This window comes from Heloderma suspectum, chromosome 5, assembly GCF_057233095.1.
Source record: "Heloderma suspectum isolate Gila_16-S chromosome 5, 16-S_ref, whole genome shotgun sequence".
Classification (NCBI taxonomy): Eukaryota; Metazoa; Chordata; class Lepidosauria; order Squamata; family Helodermatidae; genus Heloderma; species Heloderma suspectum.
The window spans coordinates 66,255,702-66,276,755 of NC_139462.1; the positions used below are offsets into that span (position 1 = coordinate 66,255,702).

Here is a 21,054-nt window from a genome sequence, read left to right on the forward strand (position 1 = left end):
TAGCACTGTGGTTTTGAAACTACTGCTGACAGCCTTTCTCAATAAAAGACTGAATCTCTTGATTAGAGATTAAAGCCTTAATCCCTGGTGATTGTTCATTGCTGCAAGAGGTTGGCACTTAATGCAAAACAAGAAAATGTTCCAGAACTGCCAGAACTTGGGTGAAGAAAGGGGATGACAGTGACGTTTGTGTATGCGTACTTGCAGAGGTCCCACAGAGAGTAGTACAGCTCTACAGACCATTAGCAGAAGGGGCAAGTAATAAAAAGATCCTGGAAAGTGAAGGGTAGACTTGTACCTGGACTAAAGCTGACAAGTGCAGAGTTCTCTGCAAAGCAAATCTGGGTCATACCTGTATCAGCTGGGGGCTTCATAAGTCAGCTTTCATTAAAAATAACAAAGAGTGAGCAAGAGAGAGAATGAATATACTGGCTGAAATAAGCATAAGCTAAAATCTCAGGAGATCAGTGACACCCTACTAGTTGGGCAGTAAGCAATACATCCCTGATCAATGGGAACAAAAGTTGTATAATTCACAGTGGGAAATAATACAGAAATCCTACTTCCTTCATTGATCAGTATATGCAGTGGGGGGAAATGAGGCAGCACATCACTGCTTCTATTAATTTCATCAGTGTCTTTTCAGTTTACCATAATGCAGAAGCAGTTTAATCCCTGGTGTAGGGTATGTGTAGAGTATGATTTATTCCAGTGCATGCTGCTATTGCATCTATGTTTATATCCTCATTTTACCTTGGTTTAGCATTGCTTGAACTATTCATCCATTACTTGCCATACTTTTAGGGGAAATCTGAGAGATGCCTATGCACCACAAATACAAACATGCCAGAAAATTGCTTGAGCTTCCACAGGTCCAAGCAAATTCTGGCGTAGAGATGATTGTCCCTTTAATTTTCCACCTGCTTAGCATTCTGGTCTCAACAGAACTAACTATAGCCATAATTACTTATAGCCATAATTAATTGTAACTATGTTTTGTCAACTCAGACATCTTGCCAAATTCAGACATCCTTGAATCATAGTTTTCTGTTTTGGTTTACCAGCCAATCAAAAAACATGGGTTGTCAGTGCAGACATTGCACTAAACTATAAAGTTTAATTAACAATGTTTTGGCATGCTCCCTGAATTGAGCCTTAAGGCCTGTTCAAATGTAATACTAAGCCATTAAGCCAGAACGACCGCACTCAGTCTGGTTTACTCAGCAGCAGAGTATTGTGCCCCAGTGTGGCTTAATAGTCCGTACACGAGAAAGATCGATACACAACTGCATGAGTCAATGCTCATCGTTAGTGGGACGATACGACCTGCTCCCACATACTGGCTTCCTGTTTTGAGCCACATACCACCTCCGGATGTAAGATGAAAGAGGTCCTCCTTCAAGAATATCGGAAGATTATTGACAATCTCCAGTTACCAATATTAAATGACGTAATCTACTTGGAGTGAAACAGGCTAAGATTGAGACATCCAGCGATTTCTACTGGTAAAGCTCTTCTAGAAGATGATTTTAATATCCACAACACGTGGAAACAACATTGGCTAGGAAACTGTCCTCCACAATGCCGAAGCTTGCCCTGCATCTTGTAAAAACCACCTGGATTTGACCAGCCCCGTGCAATATGGACAACCTTGAACTGAATTCGCACAGGTCATGGTAGATGTGCAGATGCCCTTTAAAAATGGGGCAAAATAACATAATCAAATTGTGATTGTGGGGCTGAAAAACAAACTATCCAACACATAGTGACAGAGTGTCAAAACGGAGCCTACAATGGAGACTTTGCTGATTTCCTGGCTGTGACAACTGAAGCAAAAAACTCTGTCTGTAACCTAGACATACGTTTGTGAGCTTCCTGTCTATATTTCCTATTTCATATTTATTATGCTGTATGTTTTTATTGTAATGCAATGTGAATGTGCCATACGATAAATAAATAAATACTAAGCCATTGTTAGGCATCCTGTAAACAGGCCTATAGGAGCCTCAGACTACGGATGTAGGGATTTTGTTAAATCTAATCTAGTCTGTGTTTCGTGGATTGTCAGGCTTTTTCCATTTTGTTGTCTGCTCCTTGACGGAATCAGATTTTTTTAGAGATGTATGAGAAAGTTCATTCCACTTGCACAAATGCGTATTAGCGCAAATCCCCCCCCCCCAGTTAAAAAATGGTCCGCCAAATCCATGCAACTCAGAAAAGGCTGGTCTACTGTGGAATCTGCAGGTTGGATTCATCGAAATCCAAACTCATTTGAATCCATTGCAGATTACTCCAACGACCCTACCTCAGACCCTCATGCACTCCCACCTTCCCCTCACATGTGGCAATTCCCTACTTCTGATACTTGTTTGTGTTGTGGTTTGTCCTTGCCTCCAAGTGAGGGCTTGATCCTAACCTGCAGGCAAGTGCAAATTATAGTTGTATGCATGAAATTATGGGTCGCTACACATAAGGATTGGGAATTGGGACTGGGAAACAATGCAAACCCAAGGCTGCCGAGAGCATGTTCAGGTAACAGCAAACCATGGCATAGATTGACATGTAAATGTACACTGTGAAAAGCATTGTCTTTTATTTAGGTCAAAGCAGTGCCAAACCTTGAAATGGGGGGGGGGGGTGAGGATTGGAAAGGCACCTTCTGAATGCCTTTTAAATTAGATCCAGACCTCAAATCTCAGTTTAATTTGGAAGTTCTCAATTCAGTGCCATCAATCCCTGTACCTAGCCCCTTACTCTAAAGAAGCAGTCTCGCAGTAAGGAGTGGCAGTAGTGGAGGCTTTATGCTTAAGGTCTGGGCACTCCCATGAACACTCAGTATTGCCACTTAAAAGCTTGGAAAGTGTTGTTTCCAATGGTTTCTGGATCAATGCAAAGTTTCTTTGAGGCATCTGTTACTAACCACTTCCTTAACCAGGTTAAGTTTGGACTTGGGGGCAGTGGCATGGAGGCCTAAGCAAGTGAGGTGGCAGGGCCCAATTCGTTTCTGGCCTAACAAGTTTATTAAGAACATAAGAAGAGTCATGCCGGATCAGAACAAGTGTCCATCTAGTCCATCATTCTGTTCACACGGTGGCCAACCAGCTGTCGACCAGGAACCCACGAGCAGGACATGAGCTCAACAGCACCCTCCCACTTATTTATTTATTTATTTATTTCATTTCTATACCGCCCAATAGCCGAAGCTCTCTGGGCGGTTCACAAAAACTAAAACCAAACAACACAATAAAACAATTTAAAATATATAGAACATCAAAACCACAATATAACAATACAACCACAATAAAACCTAGCAGCAGTACAGGAGTTTAAAATACAGATTTAAAACAGCAAAGATAAAAATTTAGAAAGCTAAAATGCCTGGGAAAATAAAAAGGTCTTCACCTGGCACCGAAAGGAGTACAATGTAGGCGCCAGGCGAACCTCACTAGGGAGCTCATTCCAGAGCCGGGGTGCCACAACAGAAAAAGCCTTCCTCCTAGTAGCCACCCGCCTCACTTCTTTTGGCAGGGGCTCACGGAGAAGGGCCGCTGAGGATGATCTTAAGGTCCAGGCAGGCACATATGGGAGGAGGCGATCCTTCAGATAACCTGGCGCCAAGCCGTTAAGGGCTTTGAATGTTAACACCAGCACTTTGAATCAGGCCCGGAAATGGACTGGCAGCCAGTGCAGCTGGAAAAGTACTGGCGTAATATGAGCTCGCAGGCCAGTCCCTGTTAATCTTGCTGCCCTATTTTGGACCAGCTGAAGTTTCCGGACCGTTTTCAAAGGCAGCCCCACGTATAACGCATTGCAGTAATCCAGACGAGAAGTTATCAGAGCATGGATAACTGTAGCTAGGCTATCTCTGTCCAGATAAGGGCGTAGTTGGTATACCAGCCTAAGCTGATAAAAAGTGCTCCGTGCCACTGAGTTCACCTGTGCCTCAAGTGACAGTTCTGGATCCAAGAGCACCCCCAAACTACAAACCTGATCCTTTAGGGGGAGTGCAACCCCCTCCAGAACAGGTTGAATATCACCTAGCCGGGCAGACGAACCACCCACTAACAGTACCTCCGTCTTGTCTGGATTGAGTTTCAGTTTATTAGCCCTCATCCAGTCCATTACCGTGCCCAGGCACTGGTTCAGAACAGCCACTGCCTCACCTGGGTTTGATGAGAAAGAGAGGTAGAGCTGGGTGTCATCTGCATATTTATGGCACCTCAGCCCACACCTCCGGATAACCTCCCCCAGCGGTTTCATGTAGATGTTAAACAGCATGGGGGATAAAATAGAGCCCTGTGGCACCCCATGGCACAATTGCCATGGCACAGAGCAATAATCCCCCAACACCACTTTCTGGAATCGGCCATCCAAGTAGGAGCGGAACCACTGTAGTGCAGTGCCTCCGACTCCCAACCCAGACAACCTATCCAGAAGGATACCATGGTCGATGGTATCGAAAGCTGCTGAAAGGTCCAGGAGAATCAACAGGGTCGCACTCCCCCTGTCCCTCTCCCGGCAGAGGTCATCCCACAGGGCGACCAAGGCAGTTTCCGTTCCAAAACCAGGCCTGAAGCCCGATTGAAATGGATCTAGATAATCCGTTTCATTCAAGAGTGCCTGGAGCTGTCCTACAACCACCCGCTCAAGCACCTTGCCCAGGAAGGGGATGTTGGCCACTGGCCTATAATTGTTAACATCCTCTGGGTCCAGGTTAGGCTTTTTCAGGAGTGGTCTAATTACTGCCTCTTTTAAAGCGGCAGGCACCACTCCCTCTCTCAAGGAGGAATTTACAACCTCCTGGACCCAGCCGGACGACCCCTCCTTGTTTGATTTAATAAGCCATGAAGGGCAAGGGTCAAGCACACAAGTGGTCGATCGGACTTGGCCAAGCACCTTGTCCGCATCCTCAGGCCACCCATGTTCCCCAGCAACTGATGTACATAGGCTCACTGCCTCTGGTACTGGAGGTAGCACGTAGCCATCAAGACTAGTAGTCATTGATAGCCTTTTCCTCCAGGAATTTGTCCAACCCCCTTTTAAAGCCATCCAGATTGGTGGCCATCACTGCACCTTGTGGTAGCAAATTCTATAGTTTAACTATGCACTGTGTGAAGAAGTCCTTTTATCTGTCCTGAATCTCCCCCCAGTCAGCTTCATGGGATGACCCCTGGTTCTCGTATTTTGAGAGAGGGGAAAAAATGTCTCCCTTTCCATATTCTCCACACCATGCATAATTTTCTAGACCTCTGTAATTTGTCCCCTTACCCTCCTTTTTTCCAAGCTAAGCAATCCCAGCTGTTGAAACCTTCTCTCATAGGGGAGATGCTCCAGCCCCTTGATCATTTTAGTTGCCCTTTTTTGCACTTTTTCCAGCTGTACAATATCTTTTTTGAGGTGTGATGACCAGAGCTTTCCACAGTATTCTAAGTGTGGTTGCACCATAGATTTGTATAGGGGCAGTATGATATTGGCAGTTTTATTTTCAATTGCTTTTCTAATTATGCCTAACATGGAGTTTGCCTTTTTTACAGCGGCCGCACACTGGGTTGACATTTTCATCGAGCTGTCCACCACAACCCCACAATCTCTTTCATGCCTTATCAGTCAGGCCTGTTCTGAATTGGACTTTGGGGAGCTAACTCATCACTAGTTGTGCTTGTTACCACTTTTCTAACATGTTTTTTTATTTGCTATTTAACTCTTGGCAAGCTTCTCTACGTCTAGTTGTGTAAATGATATTACTTCACAGGAGTTGTACATTTAGGATTCCTAACATGAATTCTTGCACTATACATTTTATAGCACTCTGAACTAAGTGAGTGCTCAGTCTACAAGGTGTTTACTGATGAGGGCAAGGACAACAGAATACTTTCTATTGCTTTTGAATATATCTACTCAGAACTGTTTTTATTAAAGTTGGTTTTTGAGTAAAATCTATAGGGGAACATGGTTTGTTCCAGTGCAATGCATCTCAGACTTATAGTGGTCTTTCCTAAGTCAGGAAAAAAATACATTTACATAAATGAAGTAAAGATCCATTGGTTTTGATGGAGCCAGCCCAAATCTTAAGCCTTCCCAAATATAACTAAGGCAGACAGCAAGTTTACCTGACAATAGTTGTTTCTCAGCTTCAATAAAGGCAGGGGAAAGAAATCTTAAAATGAGGAGTAGTGCCTCTGCATGTTTAAAGGAAACGCAAACAACCTTTAGAAAAGGAATTAAATCTTTTGGCCCACTGAAGGCACTTTCTGGAAGGCTATTGATATTGCTCTCCGCACTTCCCTAGTAGGGCCCGCTTTGTAAATCATTGGTACATATTGACCCAGTTTTCATGTCACAGCTGCAATTCCTGGGTTGTTTCTGAGCAATTCCTAGGACAAGCAGAGCACCCGAGCTGCATACTCCTAGCTTCCACTTTTAGTTAACAACCCATGAACACCCCATTTCTGGGTTGTTTTATGACTTTTGAACCCAGAAAGTCTGGGTTTCTCATGTATTAAACAAGCCAGAGTTAACCCAACAACAAACCATGGGTAATTGTTGGGTTAACACTGGGTTATTTGCCTCTTCATTTGTTCCCAGGAATTCCTAGGTTAAACAACCCAGGAACTGCTGCCATGACATGTGAACCAGATCAAAGTCTGATCCACAAATGTAAGTGAAATCTGTGATGTATGCTGCAAAACTGTATTGTATTAAGTCATCAAAATAGAATGTCATGACACCATAAACTACATTCCAGATATAGAATACATTGCTCAAGATGAGCTTGAAAAGCTGTTGTTATGCCTAAATGTGCCCTCATCTGGGATATTTACATGGATATTCCTTTTTATTCAAACATTTCTAAGGACTTGAAGCGTTCTTTACCGCCTGGACTCGGTTTATCTGAAACCCAGATTACATCACATGGCTTTGACAGTACCAAAGAGGGAGTCATTGAAGCTGGACCTTTTCAAGGTAACAGTAATTATGTATGGACTTTAAGTGTAATTACAAATGCCAGTACTAGAAAGGGTATTCTGTGTAGCCTTCATTCTTACTCAGGCATACGTAAAGTATCACTTTTCTGGAGTAATGTATTTGCAAATCTTTCACTGAATTTGTTTATGAAAAAAGAGTTCAAAGGGCTATTTCATGGTAGAGGTGGGAAATAATGATAGGGGAATCTGGTCAGTATACACAAAATGTCTCCCTACATGGAGCAGCCACTCAATGGAGGTGGTAATAAACATTCTCTATTTGAAGCAGCCCTAAGCTGAAATTCTGACACTCAAAATTCTGGTTTCTCCAATATTTTGTGCATAAGAAATGTGTTAGTCCAATAGAGATGGATGTTTATGGTGTATGTCCCATTTCCAGGTTCCTCGTCACTACCTATGTCACCTGTTATATCACCTAGCAGTGCAGCAGCTAGCAGACTGGCTGGACAAGGGAGTGATTTAATTATTCCCAAAGGTATTCAGAGGTCTAAGCAGATAACACCCTTGCTGATACAATACTAACTCTTACATTTGCAGACAAATTACTTGACTTACTATTACTTTACTTGCTATGACTAAGTATAACACTTTCTTTTTTATGGTTCTATCGCTTGGCAAAGTCACTGATGCATTTTTCTTGCTATGTACTATCTTCCTTCAGTATTAAGCATGATCAAATCAATATTCTCTTCAGGAAAATGAACTGTGAGGAATAACAAAGACATTGAATTATTCATTTAACCATACTGTCTTGCTATCAGTAAGTAGTGGTGGTGTTAAGTTCTCCATTATAATGGCGACAGATAATTTTTGAGCCTAGGCCATGGACTACTTGAATTTGAGAAAGTTAGTAAATTCTGAAAAGGTAGAGTATCTCTTTGGCCACCTGTGTAGGTATTGTGTAGACATAATTTCAAGTGTGATGAAGTTCCTAGTATGTGCCAGCGGCCAGCATTGAAATAAAAATTCTGAAGTCACACAAGGCCTTAAAAACTTCTGGTCTCACATGACTGGAATGGTGAACATATAAAGCACTGTAATCAAGTATTGTATTAGCTGCTTAGTATAAACAGGTGACACTTTTACAGCAGTTCAAAATCTGCATGCTTATGGATATGCTAGATTGTATTTTCAAACCAAATGAGTTGATCAGTGCTTCCCCCCTTTTTAAAGTGACACTGTCAGTTGATGTCAGTTTGTCAAAGTCAAAACATGACCTGCTTTTTTTTTTGCCTTGCACTTAGCAAGCATTTCAGCTTGTAGTTCTTGAAATGGCATGTTTCTCAACATGCTTTATCCTGCATACCAAATAATTTCATCAATGGGAATTAATACAGCCTTGGCAGTTCATCTTTGTACTAGTAAGCAGCTATCCTTCCTTCCTCCCTCCATCTCTCCCCTGCTTAAAATACAAAAATACAACATAAAAATGAAATCTGAAACAGGATTAAACCAGCAACAGAAAAGCAGCAGCACAGGTAAGTCAGTTGTACTGACGTTTAAAAGTACTAAAAATAAGTTTGAAAGCCTTAGGAAACTAACAGGGTTTCACCTGGCTCTGTAAAGACCATAACATAGATGTCAGGTGAGCCTTTCTGGGGAAGGCATCCCATAAGCAGGCTAACACTGAAAAGGCCCTCTCTAGCAGCCATCTGCTGTGCCTCCTTTGGCGGGAGTACTTGGAGAAGGGTCACTGAAGATGATCTTAGAGTCTAGGTAGTTCTTTGAAGGAGGAGGCTGTCCTTCAGGCAACCTGGCCCCAAACAATTTAGGGCTTTAAAGATTAATACCAGCACTTTGGATTGGGCCTGGAAACAAAGTAAAAGCCAGCTCAGATGCCAAACGAGTGGTATAACATAATAACAGCCAGTCTCAGTAACAATCTGAAAACAGATTAGCAGACTGTTTTCAAAGGCAGCCCCACTTGTAACTCATTGTGGCAATCCAAACTAGAGATAACCAGAGTATGGATAACTGTAGCAAGGTTATGTATCTCCATATAGGGATGTACATTACCTAGTTAGGGTATATCAGCCTAAGCTGTTAAAAGGCATACCAAGGCCACCTGTGTATTCAGTAACAGTGTTGGGTCCAAGAGGACTCGCAAACTATGAACCTGGTCCTTTAGGACCGCCTTCTCCAACCTAGTGCCCTCCAGATGTTTTGGACTGCAGTGCCCATCAACCCCAGCCTTCATGGCCAATTTTGATTTGAAGGGCCCCAGGCTGGGGAAGACTGCTTTAGCCCTCTAAGAGGGGTTGAACACCACTCAGCTGGGCAGAGAACCACCCACTAACAGTTCCTTCATCTTGTCTGGATTGAATATCCAGTTGATTGGTCTTCATCCAGTCCTTTACCACGCCCAGGCACTGATTCAGAACACCCACTGCTTCACCTGGATACAATGAAAAAGAAAGAGCTGGGTGTTGTCTACATACTGGTGACACCTCAGTCCACTTCATTGGATAACCTCTCCCAGCAGTTTAATGCAGATGTTAAATAGGATAAAATGAAGGATCAAATAGTGCTGTATCAAACTCCATTATGTAGCTGCCAGAACTAGAATAATAATGGTCCAGTACTGTCTTCTGGAATCGGCCATCCATGTAGGAGTGGAAGCACTGCAACACACAGTACCTCCAACACCCAACCCAGACTTCAGTGTCTTTTTTCAGGTTGGTTGTAGTAAGAGCATACTTTAAAAAAAGAAAAAAAGCACTCCCTATCTACAGTTCGTATCATTTGAACTAAATATAGCATGCTGTAAAAAGCAATCGCTCTCTTGCTTGAGATTCTTTTACTAACTTCCGCACATGGCTGGGTTTCACTGCTGTCGCTCTTTGAGGATCATGGCAGAAATTGATTTCTACACTTGTGGGGTGCCAAGCTGATACACTGTATGAATTGGGGATAATCGGACACTAGAAAGAATATTCTGACTTGTAACTGTGATCTGAAAAGGCTCTGCGGTTGAAGAACAAAGTGACTTTTCTCTCTTCTTTGCATTGCAGTATCTTTGCAGCAGTCACCAAGGTCACTGTAGAATAGGTGTGGGGAACCTCTGGCCCAGGTAGCCGCTCCTCCTCTTCCTGCACCTCCACACCAATTAAGCTTGAAAAAAGTCTTCCATTAGCACCAGTAGACTTTTTTCAAAAGTAAATTGCCATGCTGGGTAATGCACAGCGTGGGCAGTCACTTTGGGCAGTCACAGCTGGGAAGGGACGAGTTTACCTAGGTGCGGGCAACCCACCCACATTAGCTTTGACCCTATTCACTTTTGCATGGGGTGCCCACCTTTGTCAATCAATCCCTGATAGTTTCCCTTGAGCAGAAAAATGCCCTGCCCTGCTTTAGAAATTCAGGGCTGCTTCACACATGTTTTAATGAACATCAAAACCCCTGAAGAGAGTGATATATCATATGCCAGGGATCTGCAGTCACTTGCAGGATCTCATGTCTTCCTGTGTGTTTCAATAGGTCCCTACTTCATCCATAAAGTGCTCATCATAGTGCACATGGCAGGCACGCTAGAAATACATCTGCTTTTAAAAGTTTGAAGCTTCCCTGAGTAACGTCTTCTTGAAATTGTGAATCAGTGCTATAGAAATAGGATGGGTTTGGGGAGAATAAGAAACTCCTCTGTTCCATCGAGAGCATAGCGTAGCAATCTAGTATGCTTTGCAGGTATTGAACAGTCAAGTGGAATTATAATTTCCTTTAACTATGCATGCGTTAGTTATGGAGAAGGTCTATTCTCTGTTCTGATGCAACTTTTAAAAAAATGAGACGGTGCTGTTAGATATGCCAGGCAGAATTACTGTGGCATACTGAGCTGGTGCCTCTTAATTCTGAAGCAAGACCAAGTTCAAAAGGACAAGCTCCCAAAGAAATGTGCATAGGTTTGCAGTCATGGTTACTATGCAAAGTTTTGAAGGGACTAGCCTTCCTGAGCTTTAGTGAAACATATGCCTGTGGTGAAAATATAAGATGCTATATCTTTTCCACATGCCTGGGAGAATGGTTAATTCTTCAATGTGCTTGAACAAGCACCCCAATTTCATACTGTGAACATTTCAATATCTGGCAAACACAGTAATGAACTGGGACTGTTTTGTAGTATTTTCTAATAACCTGTTAGTATGAGAGAATTAGAGTATGTTAAAGCTGCATAGTTAAGAGTTCTAAATTACTGGTAATAGTAACTTAAATACAAATGCCCAAGCAATCTTATTCTTTAAGCTTTTCCATAATATTAGTGAGCTTTTATCTTCAGAATGATATTGAAAATCCTTTAATTTATAGCCATGTACTTAAGTCACTTGCTTCAGCAATTGCATTAACACTTGGGTCTCCTTTACATGTGGCTTTTAAACAGGCAATATAAGAATGCAGCAGAAAAGTGGACCAGTTGTTCTAGCAGAGGAAGTAAAAAATCCAGCAATGGAAAAACTTGAGCTTGTAAGAAGATGGAGCCTAAACACTTACAAGGTTTGTACTGGTTTCACTGTTGCAGTTTAGTGCTTCTGGTACTTCACATATAAAAGGATTTGGCATTTTACCAGTACTTGAAGGCTAAGAGGCTGGCGTGCATTTTTAAAAATTTAATCTCCTTCTGCTACAGTGACTTCTTGGGATGAAGAGTGGTTTTGGAACAATGACATGTAATAAGGAACGTAATTTATTTTCTAAACTTTATTTCTCTAAGATTTTTGTGTGCTGTTTGAACTTGCTTGAGTTAAAATGGGATATTAAACAGTGTATTGATTTTCTATGCGCTGCCCAAATAACACCTGTTTTGGGGCAGCCATATATAGTTAAGTTAATAAAAAATGACCATTTTGAATGACTCCATGGCAATCTAACAGAATTTGATGAGAGTAGAATCACTGCTAACACTTTTAAGATGTTCACAATAAGATTTTGAGTTTCATTGTTATGCCTGCTCACGGTTTTGTAGTCTGTAGATTTCAGATTGCAAAACAAGAGGCAACATGTGTTTCCTTGTTGCTGCTTTGTGATCGGGGTGGAGGATTTATTATGTCACCTTGCAGCAGATTTTCAGTGAGGTTAATTGTCACTCCCTTCATCTGGAAGAAGTAGTTCCTTAATACTACCAGGCACTCCCACCCATCAAGGTTGCTCATACTGTCTTACCTACATGTAAATCTACAATCAAAAAGTAGCAACTACATTTTTCGTCTGAATTATGTTCTCCTATCTAGCAAAATTCTTTTCTATATTCTGAAGGCAGTGGAGTATTCTTCCCAACCTGGAAAATAGATGCTGGGATGCCAAACTTTTTCAGCTTAGGAAAATGTAATATAACTAGCCATCAATGGGTTTGTTCAGAAAACTAGCTCATACAGTGCATATTTTCCTTGGCAAAGAGTTGCATCCTTGCCAAGAGAAACTTAATGGGCCTGTTGAGACCATTCACAAATGTGGGTATACAAAATGTCATGGAACATATTTTGCTTCCCTTGTCCTCAGCCCTGTGCAGATCCCTTCTACACGTTGACATACACTGGGTTGAATCCAATGTTAGTCCTACTTAAAATAAACTCATTGAAATGAATAGGACTAACTTAAGTTCCATTCATTTAAATGGGTATACTGTAAATAGGACTAACATTGGATTCAATCTCATGTGAAGGCAACCTGTATGCTTCATTCCAAGATGCCCATGCTCAATAGGTGCAACCTTGTTGCCCATTCCCAACAAGAAATGAGGGATAAGGATTGTGTGGAATGCACATGTATATGGTAAAGAATAAAGCAGTGTGCAAGGAACAAACTTGCTGTTTCACTGCATTTCAGTATGTACACGTGAATGTGGAAATCAGCAGATCATTGGAATAGGCCCAATCTTGAAATCCTGCCCAAATGATGGCTTTCAAGCTCACATTTTTTCTGGATTTCAGGCTCACATGCTTAGATTCTCTCCCCCACTTCGTGGTTTACAATAATTATAGTTTTGCTGGGTCACCCAAATCAGGCAAGCTAAAGTTTGGAGTAACCAGAGTTTGCCTTATTTAGATGACATAGCTGAACTACAGCTAATCACAGATCAGGAAGTGAGGGAAGGAATCTAAGCATCTATGGGGAGGAGGGAGGTTGTGATCCTGAAGCCCTTTTCACCATGGCCAAATTATGGTTTGGCTGTGACATCTGAACTGGGCTATAGTTAGCTGCAATTCCCATGTTCAAAAGCCCTGCTTCCATCATAGGAATTGCTACTGAGTATATTGGAACCCAATGACTTACACATTGTTCTTCCATGTAAGTACACATAACTAGTAAAAGTCAGAACTGCTTATAAGGGTAAGGGGAAATCGTGTTGTGTGAACTGGCCTATGTAGAACTTATTAATGCTGAGGGCAGAGATTTGGCTCCTATTTCCCTCTAATTCAGGGGTCCCCAACATTTTTAGTCGTGTGTGCGCATTTGGAATCCTGACACAGTGCCATGGGCACCAGGGACAAAACAGCGGTTGAGCAGTTGCAATGCTTGCAAAACCTATTAGGCAAATATATTTGCCTTTCATTTCAACAAAACAATATTTTTTCTCCCATTCTTAAAATTATATATTCTTAGTCTTTTAGGTGCTTCATTCATGTTGAAAACTGCAACGTTGTCCTGGGCCAACCAGAGTTGTGTAAACAGACCTGCACTGAAGGAAAACAAACCCTTGCTAACACAGAGCATTTTCTTTTTACATGGAAACCACCTTAAAATTACAGATCACATCTTTCTCTACATACTGACCCTTAAAATTCACATTTTGGCACTTGCCAGCACAGACATAGCATGCATAAAAGGATCAGAAGCATGGCTCATCATGATTTTTATATGGGATCTCCCTCAAACCAACCTGAAGTTGCACATCACATTGCAGATCTGCTGATGGCTAGTTATATTACATTTTCCTAAGCTGAAAAAGTTTGGCATTCCAGCATCTATTTTCCAGGTTGGGAAGAATACTCCACTGCCTTCAGAATATAGAAAAGAATTTTGCTAGATAGGGAGAACATAATTCAGAAGAAAAATGTAGTTGCTACTTTGGGTTTTAAGGTGGTTTGGGGGGCATCACATGTAGAAATCATGAGTAAGAGAGTATTCATTTTTAATCCTACTAGGAAACTCAACTTTAAAAACAACAATGGGGCTTGCGTGGCACTATAAAAAAAAAAAAGACTACTAACATGTTAGTACTAACTGGCATAAGCTTTCATGGGCTATAACCAACTTCAGTCACACACAGACAGACGCTTATATATACATGAGTGCGCGCGCACATGCACACACACAGAAATGTGCCATTGGGGAGTCTCCAAAAACGTGGTGGTGGAAAGATAGAACTGAAGCATGGATTTCTTTCTGCCACTGGATCAGGGTGGCAACTTAATTGCCACCTTGGAGCTCAGGCAGATTCCAGTTCCTATCACAGTGAAGCTGGCTATGAGCAAAGCCTTTCAGTGGTGGTTGTGAATTGAACTGGGATAACATTATGGCAGTAGCTATTAAATCATGAGATAGCATGGGATTAAAGACCGATGGGATTGGGGAAAACTATATCGACTCACTTATGGGAGAAGGAGGAGGAGGTTTACTTGTATCCCTTCTGTCCAGAGCTTGAGGTGCTTCACAATAATTAAATAAATGAATAAACTAGCTTTTCAAAAAAATAAATTGCAAATCTTTTACATACATTCTGGCCCAATGTTTAATGTTCAGAATACTGGTCAACTTCGTATTTTGGAGCATTCTGACTTAAGTCCATGCAGAAGAGGGACTAACACTAAAGTCATCTGGTCTCCGTTTTTCAGGATGAGTTAATCTTTTTAATGAGTTTCCTTGTCTCAAATATCTACATAGCAGCAATAACCCAAAATGACATTTTTACCCTTTAACCAGAAAAACGCATGCTCCTTTTTGCAGCCTGAACCAATTTAGATCGTACCAACTTGCTCAGAGGATCATTTGTACAAATTAGTGCAAGTGGAACATGCCTTCCACATTCTAGATATTTAATTGCATAGTGTCTTCTTATTTAATGGCTACTGACATAAATGTTAGCCCACTGTGACTGGCTTTGCTCATAAAGAGACAGAAACCGGAACCTGTCTATGATCCACTATTTAAAGTTCTAGATAAGCATTTGAATCACTGGTGTGGTGCACTCGGGGCTGTCTGAAGGACCACCTGCACCGTTACAAGCCTGCCTGGGCTTTACAATTCGTCACTGAGGCCCTACCCTCTGGGCCTGTTATCTGCCAGTAAGAGATATTAAGTTGACATGTACCAAGGATGAGACCTTTTTGCCCCACACTTATGGGGCGCTTATTGGCCCCACATTTATGGAACTCTCACGGGAAATACAAGTGAAAATGGCCCCATGCTTGGAAACTTTAAAGAAACAGCATGAGACATTTTAAGTTCAGTCTTTTTTATTAATTGCTGCTGCTTTAATACCTGTTCATCTTTTAACTGCTGCTGCTCCATTTTAAGGAGGTGTGATGTGATTTTAATCAGATTATTATTTCATTACATTTTAATGATGACTATTGTACTTTATGAACCCTTATACACCACATTAGGGCAATTGTGCCCTAAAAGGCAGAATATAAATCCTATAAAAAATACAATTACATTTTAAGCTTAACTTTTGAAGTCATAAAATGGGCTATGATTTCTGAAGAAACCTATATCATGGATGTAGATGCAGCACTGTAGAAACTAGTGAAACAGTGTTAAGTTTGAATTTGGCTATTAAGATATAGCCACAATCTCTACAGTGAAGATGAAATTCTGTTCTCCCAGGCTTGTCTGTCTGTACTAGGTAGTGATTACCAACTGGTGCCCCACTGGCAGAAACTCTCCTGCAAGACACTTGAATTAGGTGATGGTGATGCTGAGGTGTTAGGATGAACTTTTCATATATTTTGTGTTTCATATATTTAAAATTTTATTTTTCATATATTTAAACATTTGGGCTTTAGAGGTGCTAACTTTATGAGAGGGAAGGAGAAATGTTCCCATTCAAAGTTGATCTTTATTTAGCCAAGTAGAAAGTTATAGTGTGCCCCTCACATTAAGTTTATTCCACTATTTTGCCACTGTTTCGTCTAAGGCAGGGTGGCAACAAGAACTTCACAACTCTTTCCCGGGAAGTAGCTTGTAATGGGGCGAGGGAGTGATGATGTGTGACCTACAGGAGTACAGTTGGTCTCTTTAGCTGATGCTTGGGACAAGATTGCTAGCAAATCTGGTTGCCAACCACAGCTATAGATGTTGAAATGACTGTGAAGTTATGTGGCTTGCTCACCCATTTTGTAAACTGCCAGAGAACACATTCATAACCCTTTCGCACGACTTCTCAGTGTGTTGAGAATTTTATGTACTGCTTTTTTGGGAAAAAAATTAGGGCCATGGTGGCTTAGTGGTCAAGATGCTGAACTGCAGACTGGAAGGTCGACAGGTCAGCAGTTTGAGACCCGAGTGCCGCGTGACGGAGTGAGCTCCCGTCTTCAGTCCCAGCTCCTGCCAAACTAGCAGTTCGAAAGCAAGAAATTGCAAGTAGATAAATAGGTACCGCCTTGGCGGGAAAGGTAACAGCGTTCCGTGCACCTCGGTGTTCAGTCATGCCGGCCACATGACCACGGAAGCGTCTTCGGACAGCGCTGGCTCTTCGGCTTAGAAACGGGGATGAGCACCGCACCCTAGAGTCGGACACGACTGGTTGGGGACACCTTTACCTTTTTACCTTTTTGGGAAAAGTCTCATAGGTCACTCTTCTGAAGCTTTTGGTCTATTTAGATGTAGCCTTCCCAAACCTAGTGCCCTCCAGATGTTTTGGATGATAACTCCCAGGATTCCTGACAATTGGCCATGCTAGCTGTGGCTGATGGGAGTTGAAATTGAAAACATCTGAAGGGCACCAGGGTGGGGAAGACTGATACAAATACTTTCCCTCTGACCTGGCTTGAACTGTCAGTGATACTTAAAATTTTTACAGTCAAAACTAGAAGTGATGTCTGGGCAGGGCATGAGGGCCCAAATGCAGCAGGGCTGGCTTACCACGTGTTAAAGTAATACACATTCTCATTTAAAGCAGCCTTCCCCAACCTGGTGCCCTCCAGATGTGTTGGACTACAACTCCCATCATCTCTAGCCAGCATTGGCCATGCTTGCTGCAGATCCCCTTTTGGGGAAGGGAGCTTATTTGGTGTGGTAGGCAGCGGTATTGCAACCGAAACTCTCCCCACGACCTGAGTTCGATCCCAGTGGAAGCCGGGTCTCGGGTAGCCGGCTCAGGTCGATTCAGCCTTCCATCCTTCCGAGGTCGGTAAAATGAGTACCCAGCTTGCTGGGGGAAAGGTAGTCACGACTAGGGAAGGCAATGGCAAACCACCCCGCTATAGTCTGCCATGAAAACACCAGCGCAAGCAGCATCCCTCTAGGGGTCACTAATGACCCAGTGCTTGCACAGGAGGAACCTTTCTATGTCTTGCAAAGTGTCCTGTTGAGATGTGGAATACAAGAAACTTGCCAAATTCTATTAAGACTGTCCTTGAATACTATTTAGAGGGCTCAACTGGTGCAGACAGCTGCCATCATCCCAGCCAGCATAACCAATGACCATGAAGGCTGGGGTGATAAGAGTTGTTGTCGAACACATCTGGAGGGCACCAGGTTGAGGAGGAAGATTGATCTAAAGGGGATGGATGTAAGACCATTATGTCCAGAGTATAAAATTACCTAACTGGATCATGAGTCAAAATATTAGAGATGTGTACACTACTGCATGTTTCTAAAGTGCCCTGTCTTAAAAAACCCTTGGTTATGTTCAGTTAACTTTTCTGGTTTGAATTGTTTTACACTGATATGAAGATTCAATCATAGCTAAGCTCTTCATAGAGAAACCTGATCATAGGAACATACTTCACTTTACCTTTATATACTCCTTGTTAGCTTATCTCTAACTTCGGAATGTGGACAGAATTTACCTTGTAGCATAAGTCTTGTGAAATAATCACCCATGCCTTAATTATGTTATACTTCAGTGGCCCCTTCTCTTTATTTGCATAGTACCTGAAGTGTAATATTAGTTCCTGTGCTTGAATACTTTCATGCTGAGTATTCTTTCAGGCTCTCTGAACAGAAAGATCCCTACAGTCTTCACTTGCTTATTCTTGGCCTTCTTTTTTTTTTTATTCCAACCAAAATGTAACAGTCATGGGTTCACTGTACCTGGGTTTTTGTCTTTTTTTTAGAAGTCATTTAAACAAGTTATTCTAAATAGGTTAGTAAAATGTAATTATTTCTAGAGGCGTGTGTCTATATACAGACATCCCTGGTGCCTTAAGGGGGAGGGCTGGGAAAGGAGGGTGATAGACCAATGATAGACTCCTTGCCTTTGCAGAATATATGGATTGGACCCATATATTGGACCCCACCCCTCCAGAAGTCAAAGGCTTTGAATGTATGCTGCCACAGAGTACCATGAAAGCATACATTTTCTGCCAGCGGGGGTGGGAATTGGGAGAGGCTGAAGGAAAGCAAGAAGCCTGGGGCTTAAAGGGGAGAGACACAATTTGGGTTTGGATGTGTTCTCTGTTGCAAATCCTCCAGCTCCATTCCTCCCCACCAAGCATCCTTTCAACATAAGGATGACTCCCACTTTGCTCCCACCAGTAAAAAGAAGTGGGAAGAGGGGATTGCTTCAGAGTAGGTACATGCCCTAGAGCCTGTACATTTCTGGAGCCCAGCTTCCCCCTCCCACACAATCTCTTCAGAGAGGGGGCTTGCTTTTTCCCTCACCCCACAGGTTAGGGTGCAATCCAGTGGGGACAGTCTGCCACCTCTGAACTCAGAGGTGACCGGCTATCCAATGCAGGGTGGGCAGAGCGCAGAGGGAATCTTCTTCTCTGTGCGTTGGCCTTCCTGCATTAGTGGCTAGACAGCCAATTTGGCTGTCAGGGCGGGGTGGGGGGGGAGTGGCTGGAAGGCTCATTGGAAGCATCGTAACAACGCTTCTGCCCCCAGGAACACCCTCTTTTCCCCCACTCCACACTGCTCTTACGAGCACGGAGCCAGGTATGAACCGCGTCTCCTACAAGGCGACGGGGGCAGGGAGGTGGTTTTCTGGGAACCAACCTCAGAGCACTGGCTCTGAGGTTGGTTCCCATAAACCAAAAAATCCTATGGCTGTCTAGCCACTGTTTAGCGGCCATAGGATTGGCCCTTAGTTACTTATTGATTGGAATGTATGTTATTGGGCCTATTAATTCCAGAACCTTTTGCTTCCTCATAGTCAACACTTTATAATAGTACAAACAGCATAAAGGTCTTAAAACCTCTTAACATATGTAATAGTAAAAGCTGCTGTCTGTGTAGTCTTCATTTGATTTTGAACACACTACTGCATTTCTAAACATAAATTAATCTACCCTCTGAAATAGTGAGTCATTATTTGGAAAGGTGTATAGTGATGTCAGGTGATTGAATTGGATATATTCAGAAGAACGTTATAACAACTCTGATGTACATTGAGGTTGCAAACTTAAAGAATGGGCATATGCTGTACCGAGATCAAACTTAGCAACGTTTAAACTTTGTCTTGCAAACTTTACAGTGTACTCGTCAGATAATCTCTGAGAAACTGGGCCGAGGCTCACGAACAGTAGATCTAGAGTTGGAAGCTCAAATAGAAATCCTGAGAGATAACAAAAAGAAGTATGAGAACGTCCTGAAACTGGCGCAAACCTTGTCGACTCAGCTTTTCCAGATGGTGCATACCCAAAGACAGCTCGGAGATGCATTCGCGGACTTGAGTTTGAAATCATTAGAACTCCATGTATGATTTTAATTTCATTAGAAAAATAGTTTAGAGAAATGTAGGCTTCATACTACATTGGAAATGCTTAAAATTGTTTCATCCAACTTTCATTATGGTTGGCTAGTAACTGGTGGCTTAATTGAACTGAAGAAAATAGCACAAATTGTTACCTTGCATGTTAAATGCTAACTCTAGCTAATATCTACTAATTTGAATTTTTTAAATAAGCTAGTATATAGCTGAAGGTATTCATTTTAAGAGGTTTGTTTCTCCAGTTTATGAAGCCAGTATGTGCTTCTGTACATCTTATATCCAAGAAAAAAGTTACTCATGCCATATTTAAAATGATACACATGTGGTGTGGTATGTGCTGCCTGAAGTGCTTTAAATGCAGAAAAAGTGAGTGATGATAACTAGGTTCACAGCGGAAAATTAAGCATTCAGAAACACCATTGTATTTCCATTCTGTTAATAGGAGGAGTTTGGATACAATGCAGAGACTCAGAAACTCCTTTCTAAAAATGGTGAAACTCTTCTTGGGGCGATTAACTTTTTTATTGCTAGCGTGAACACTTTGGTGAATAAAACTATTGAAGATACATTACTGACCGTGAAGCAATATGAAAGTGCCAGGTAATTGTTTATCCAATTTATCTATTGTCTTTTTATAAGTATATAACTTTTGAGAAATAAGCTAATAATGTATTGAATGCTGAATTTACATTAAGAAACACATGATTGGATCCAGATTTAGTCATAGTTGGAGCGGACCCATGACTAATTTTAGTGGCTTTATTCAAAGTATGATTAAATCTGGATCCAACCCATTTTCCATTGAAATAAGTTTGAATCCCTAAATATAAAGGTTGCAATCTCAACAACTTATTTATAAGCATATTATGCAGCCACAGCTTTTTCATAGCTTTTCCTGTAGCAAGTCCTTTCCCACTGTTGAAGAGACAAGCTCTTGCTTACCTTAAAAATGAATTCCCTATTTGAGAGTGGGAGTTGATGTGGGGTAAGCTTCAAAGAAAGAACTGGCTCTGTAATGAATTCCTTTACTTGAAAGTAAATAACATATATAGATTGTAGCCATTCGCTTTTTACATTCTGATGAAGATGAAACTAAACATTGTGGGGTTGTTCACACAACATGCTAACCCACACTCAGCGGTTAAGTGTGGGTTCTTTCGAATGGTGGGTTATTTATTGAACGGTGGATTAGTATGT

At 41.8% G+C, this 21,054-nt stretch overlaps 1 protein-coding gene across 13 annotated transcripts in view; it reads left to right on the forward strand.

Annotated features, from left to right (window-relative positions):
* Positions 1 to 21,054, forward strand: part of ARFIP1 (ARF interacting protein 1) — a 64,363-nt gene that overhangs the window by 25,693 nt on the left and 17,616 nt on the right. For 7 of the 13 annotated variants that reach the window (XM_084856277.1, XM_084856276.1, XM_084856280.1 and 4 more), the window contains 5 exons: positions 6,855 to 6,963; positions 7,366 to 7,461; positions 11,362 to 11,474; positions 19,621 to 19,842; positions 20,300 to 20,457. In XM_084856277.1, coding sequence (XP_084712403.1) covers positions 6,855 to 6,963; positions 7,366 to 7,461; positions 11,362 to 11,474; positions 19,621 to 19,842; positions 20,300 to 20,457 — 698 coding nt within the window. The remainder of the gene's footprint in view (positions 1 to 6,854; positions 6,964 to 7,365; positions 7,462 to 11,361; positions 11,475 to 19,620; positions 19,843 to 20,299; positions 20,458 to 21,054) is intronic. The other 6 variants (XM_084856284.1, XM_084856282.1, XM_084856285.1 and 3 more) reach the window with 1 other exon arrangement.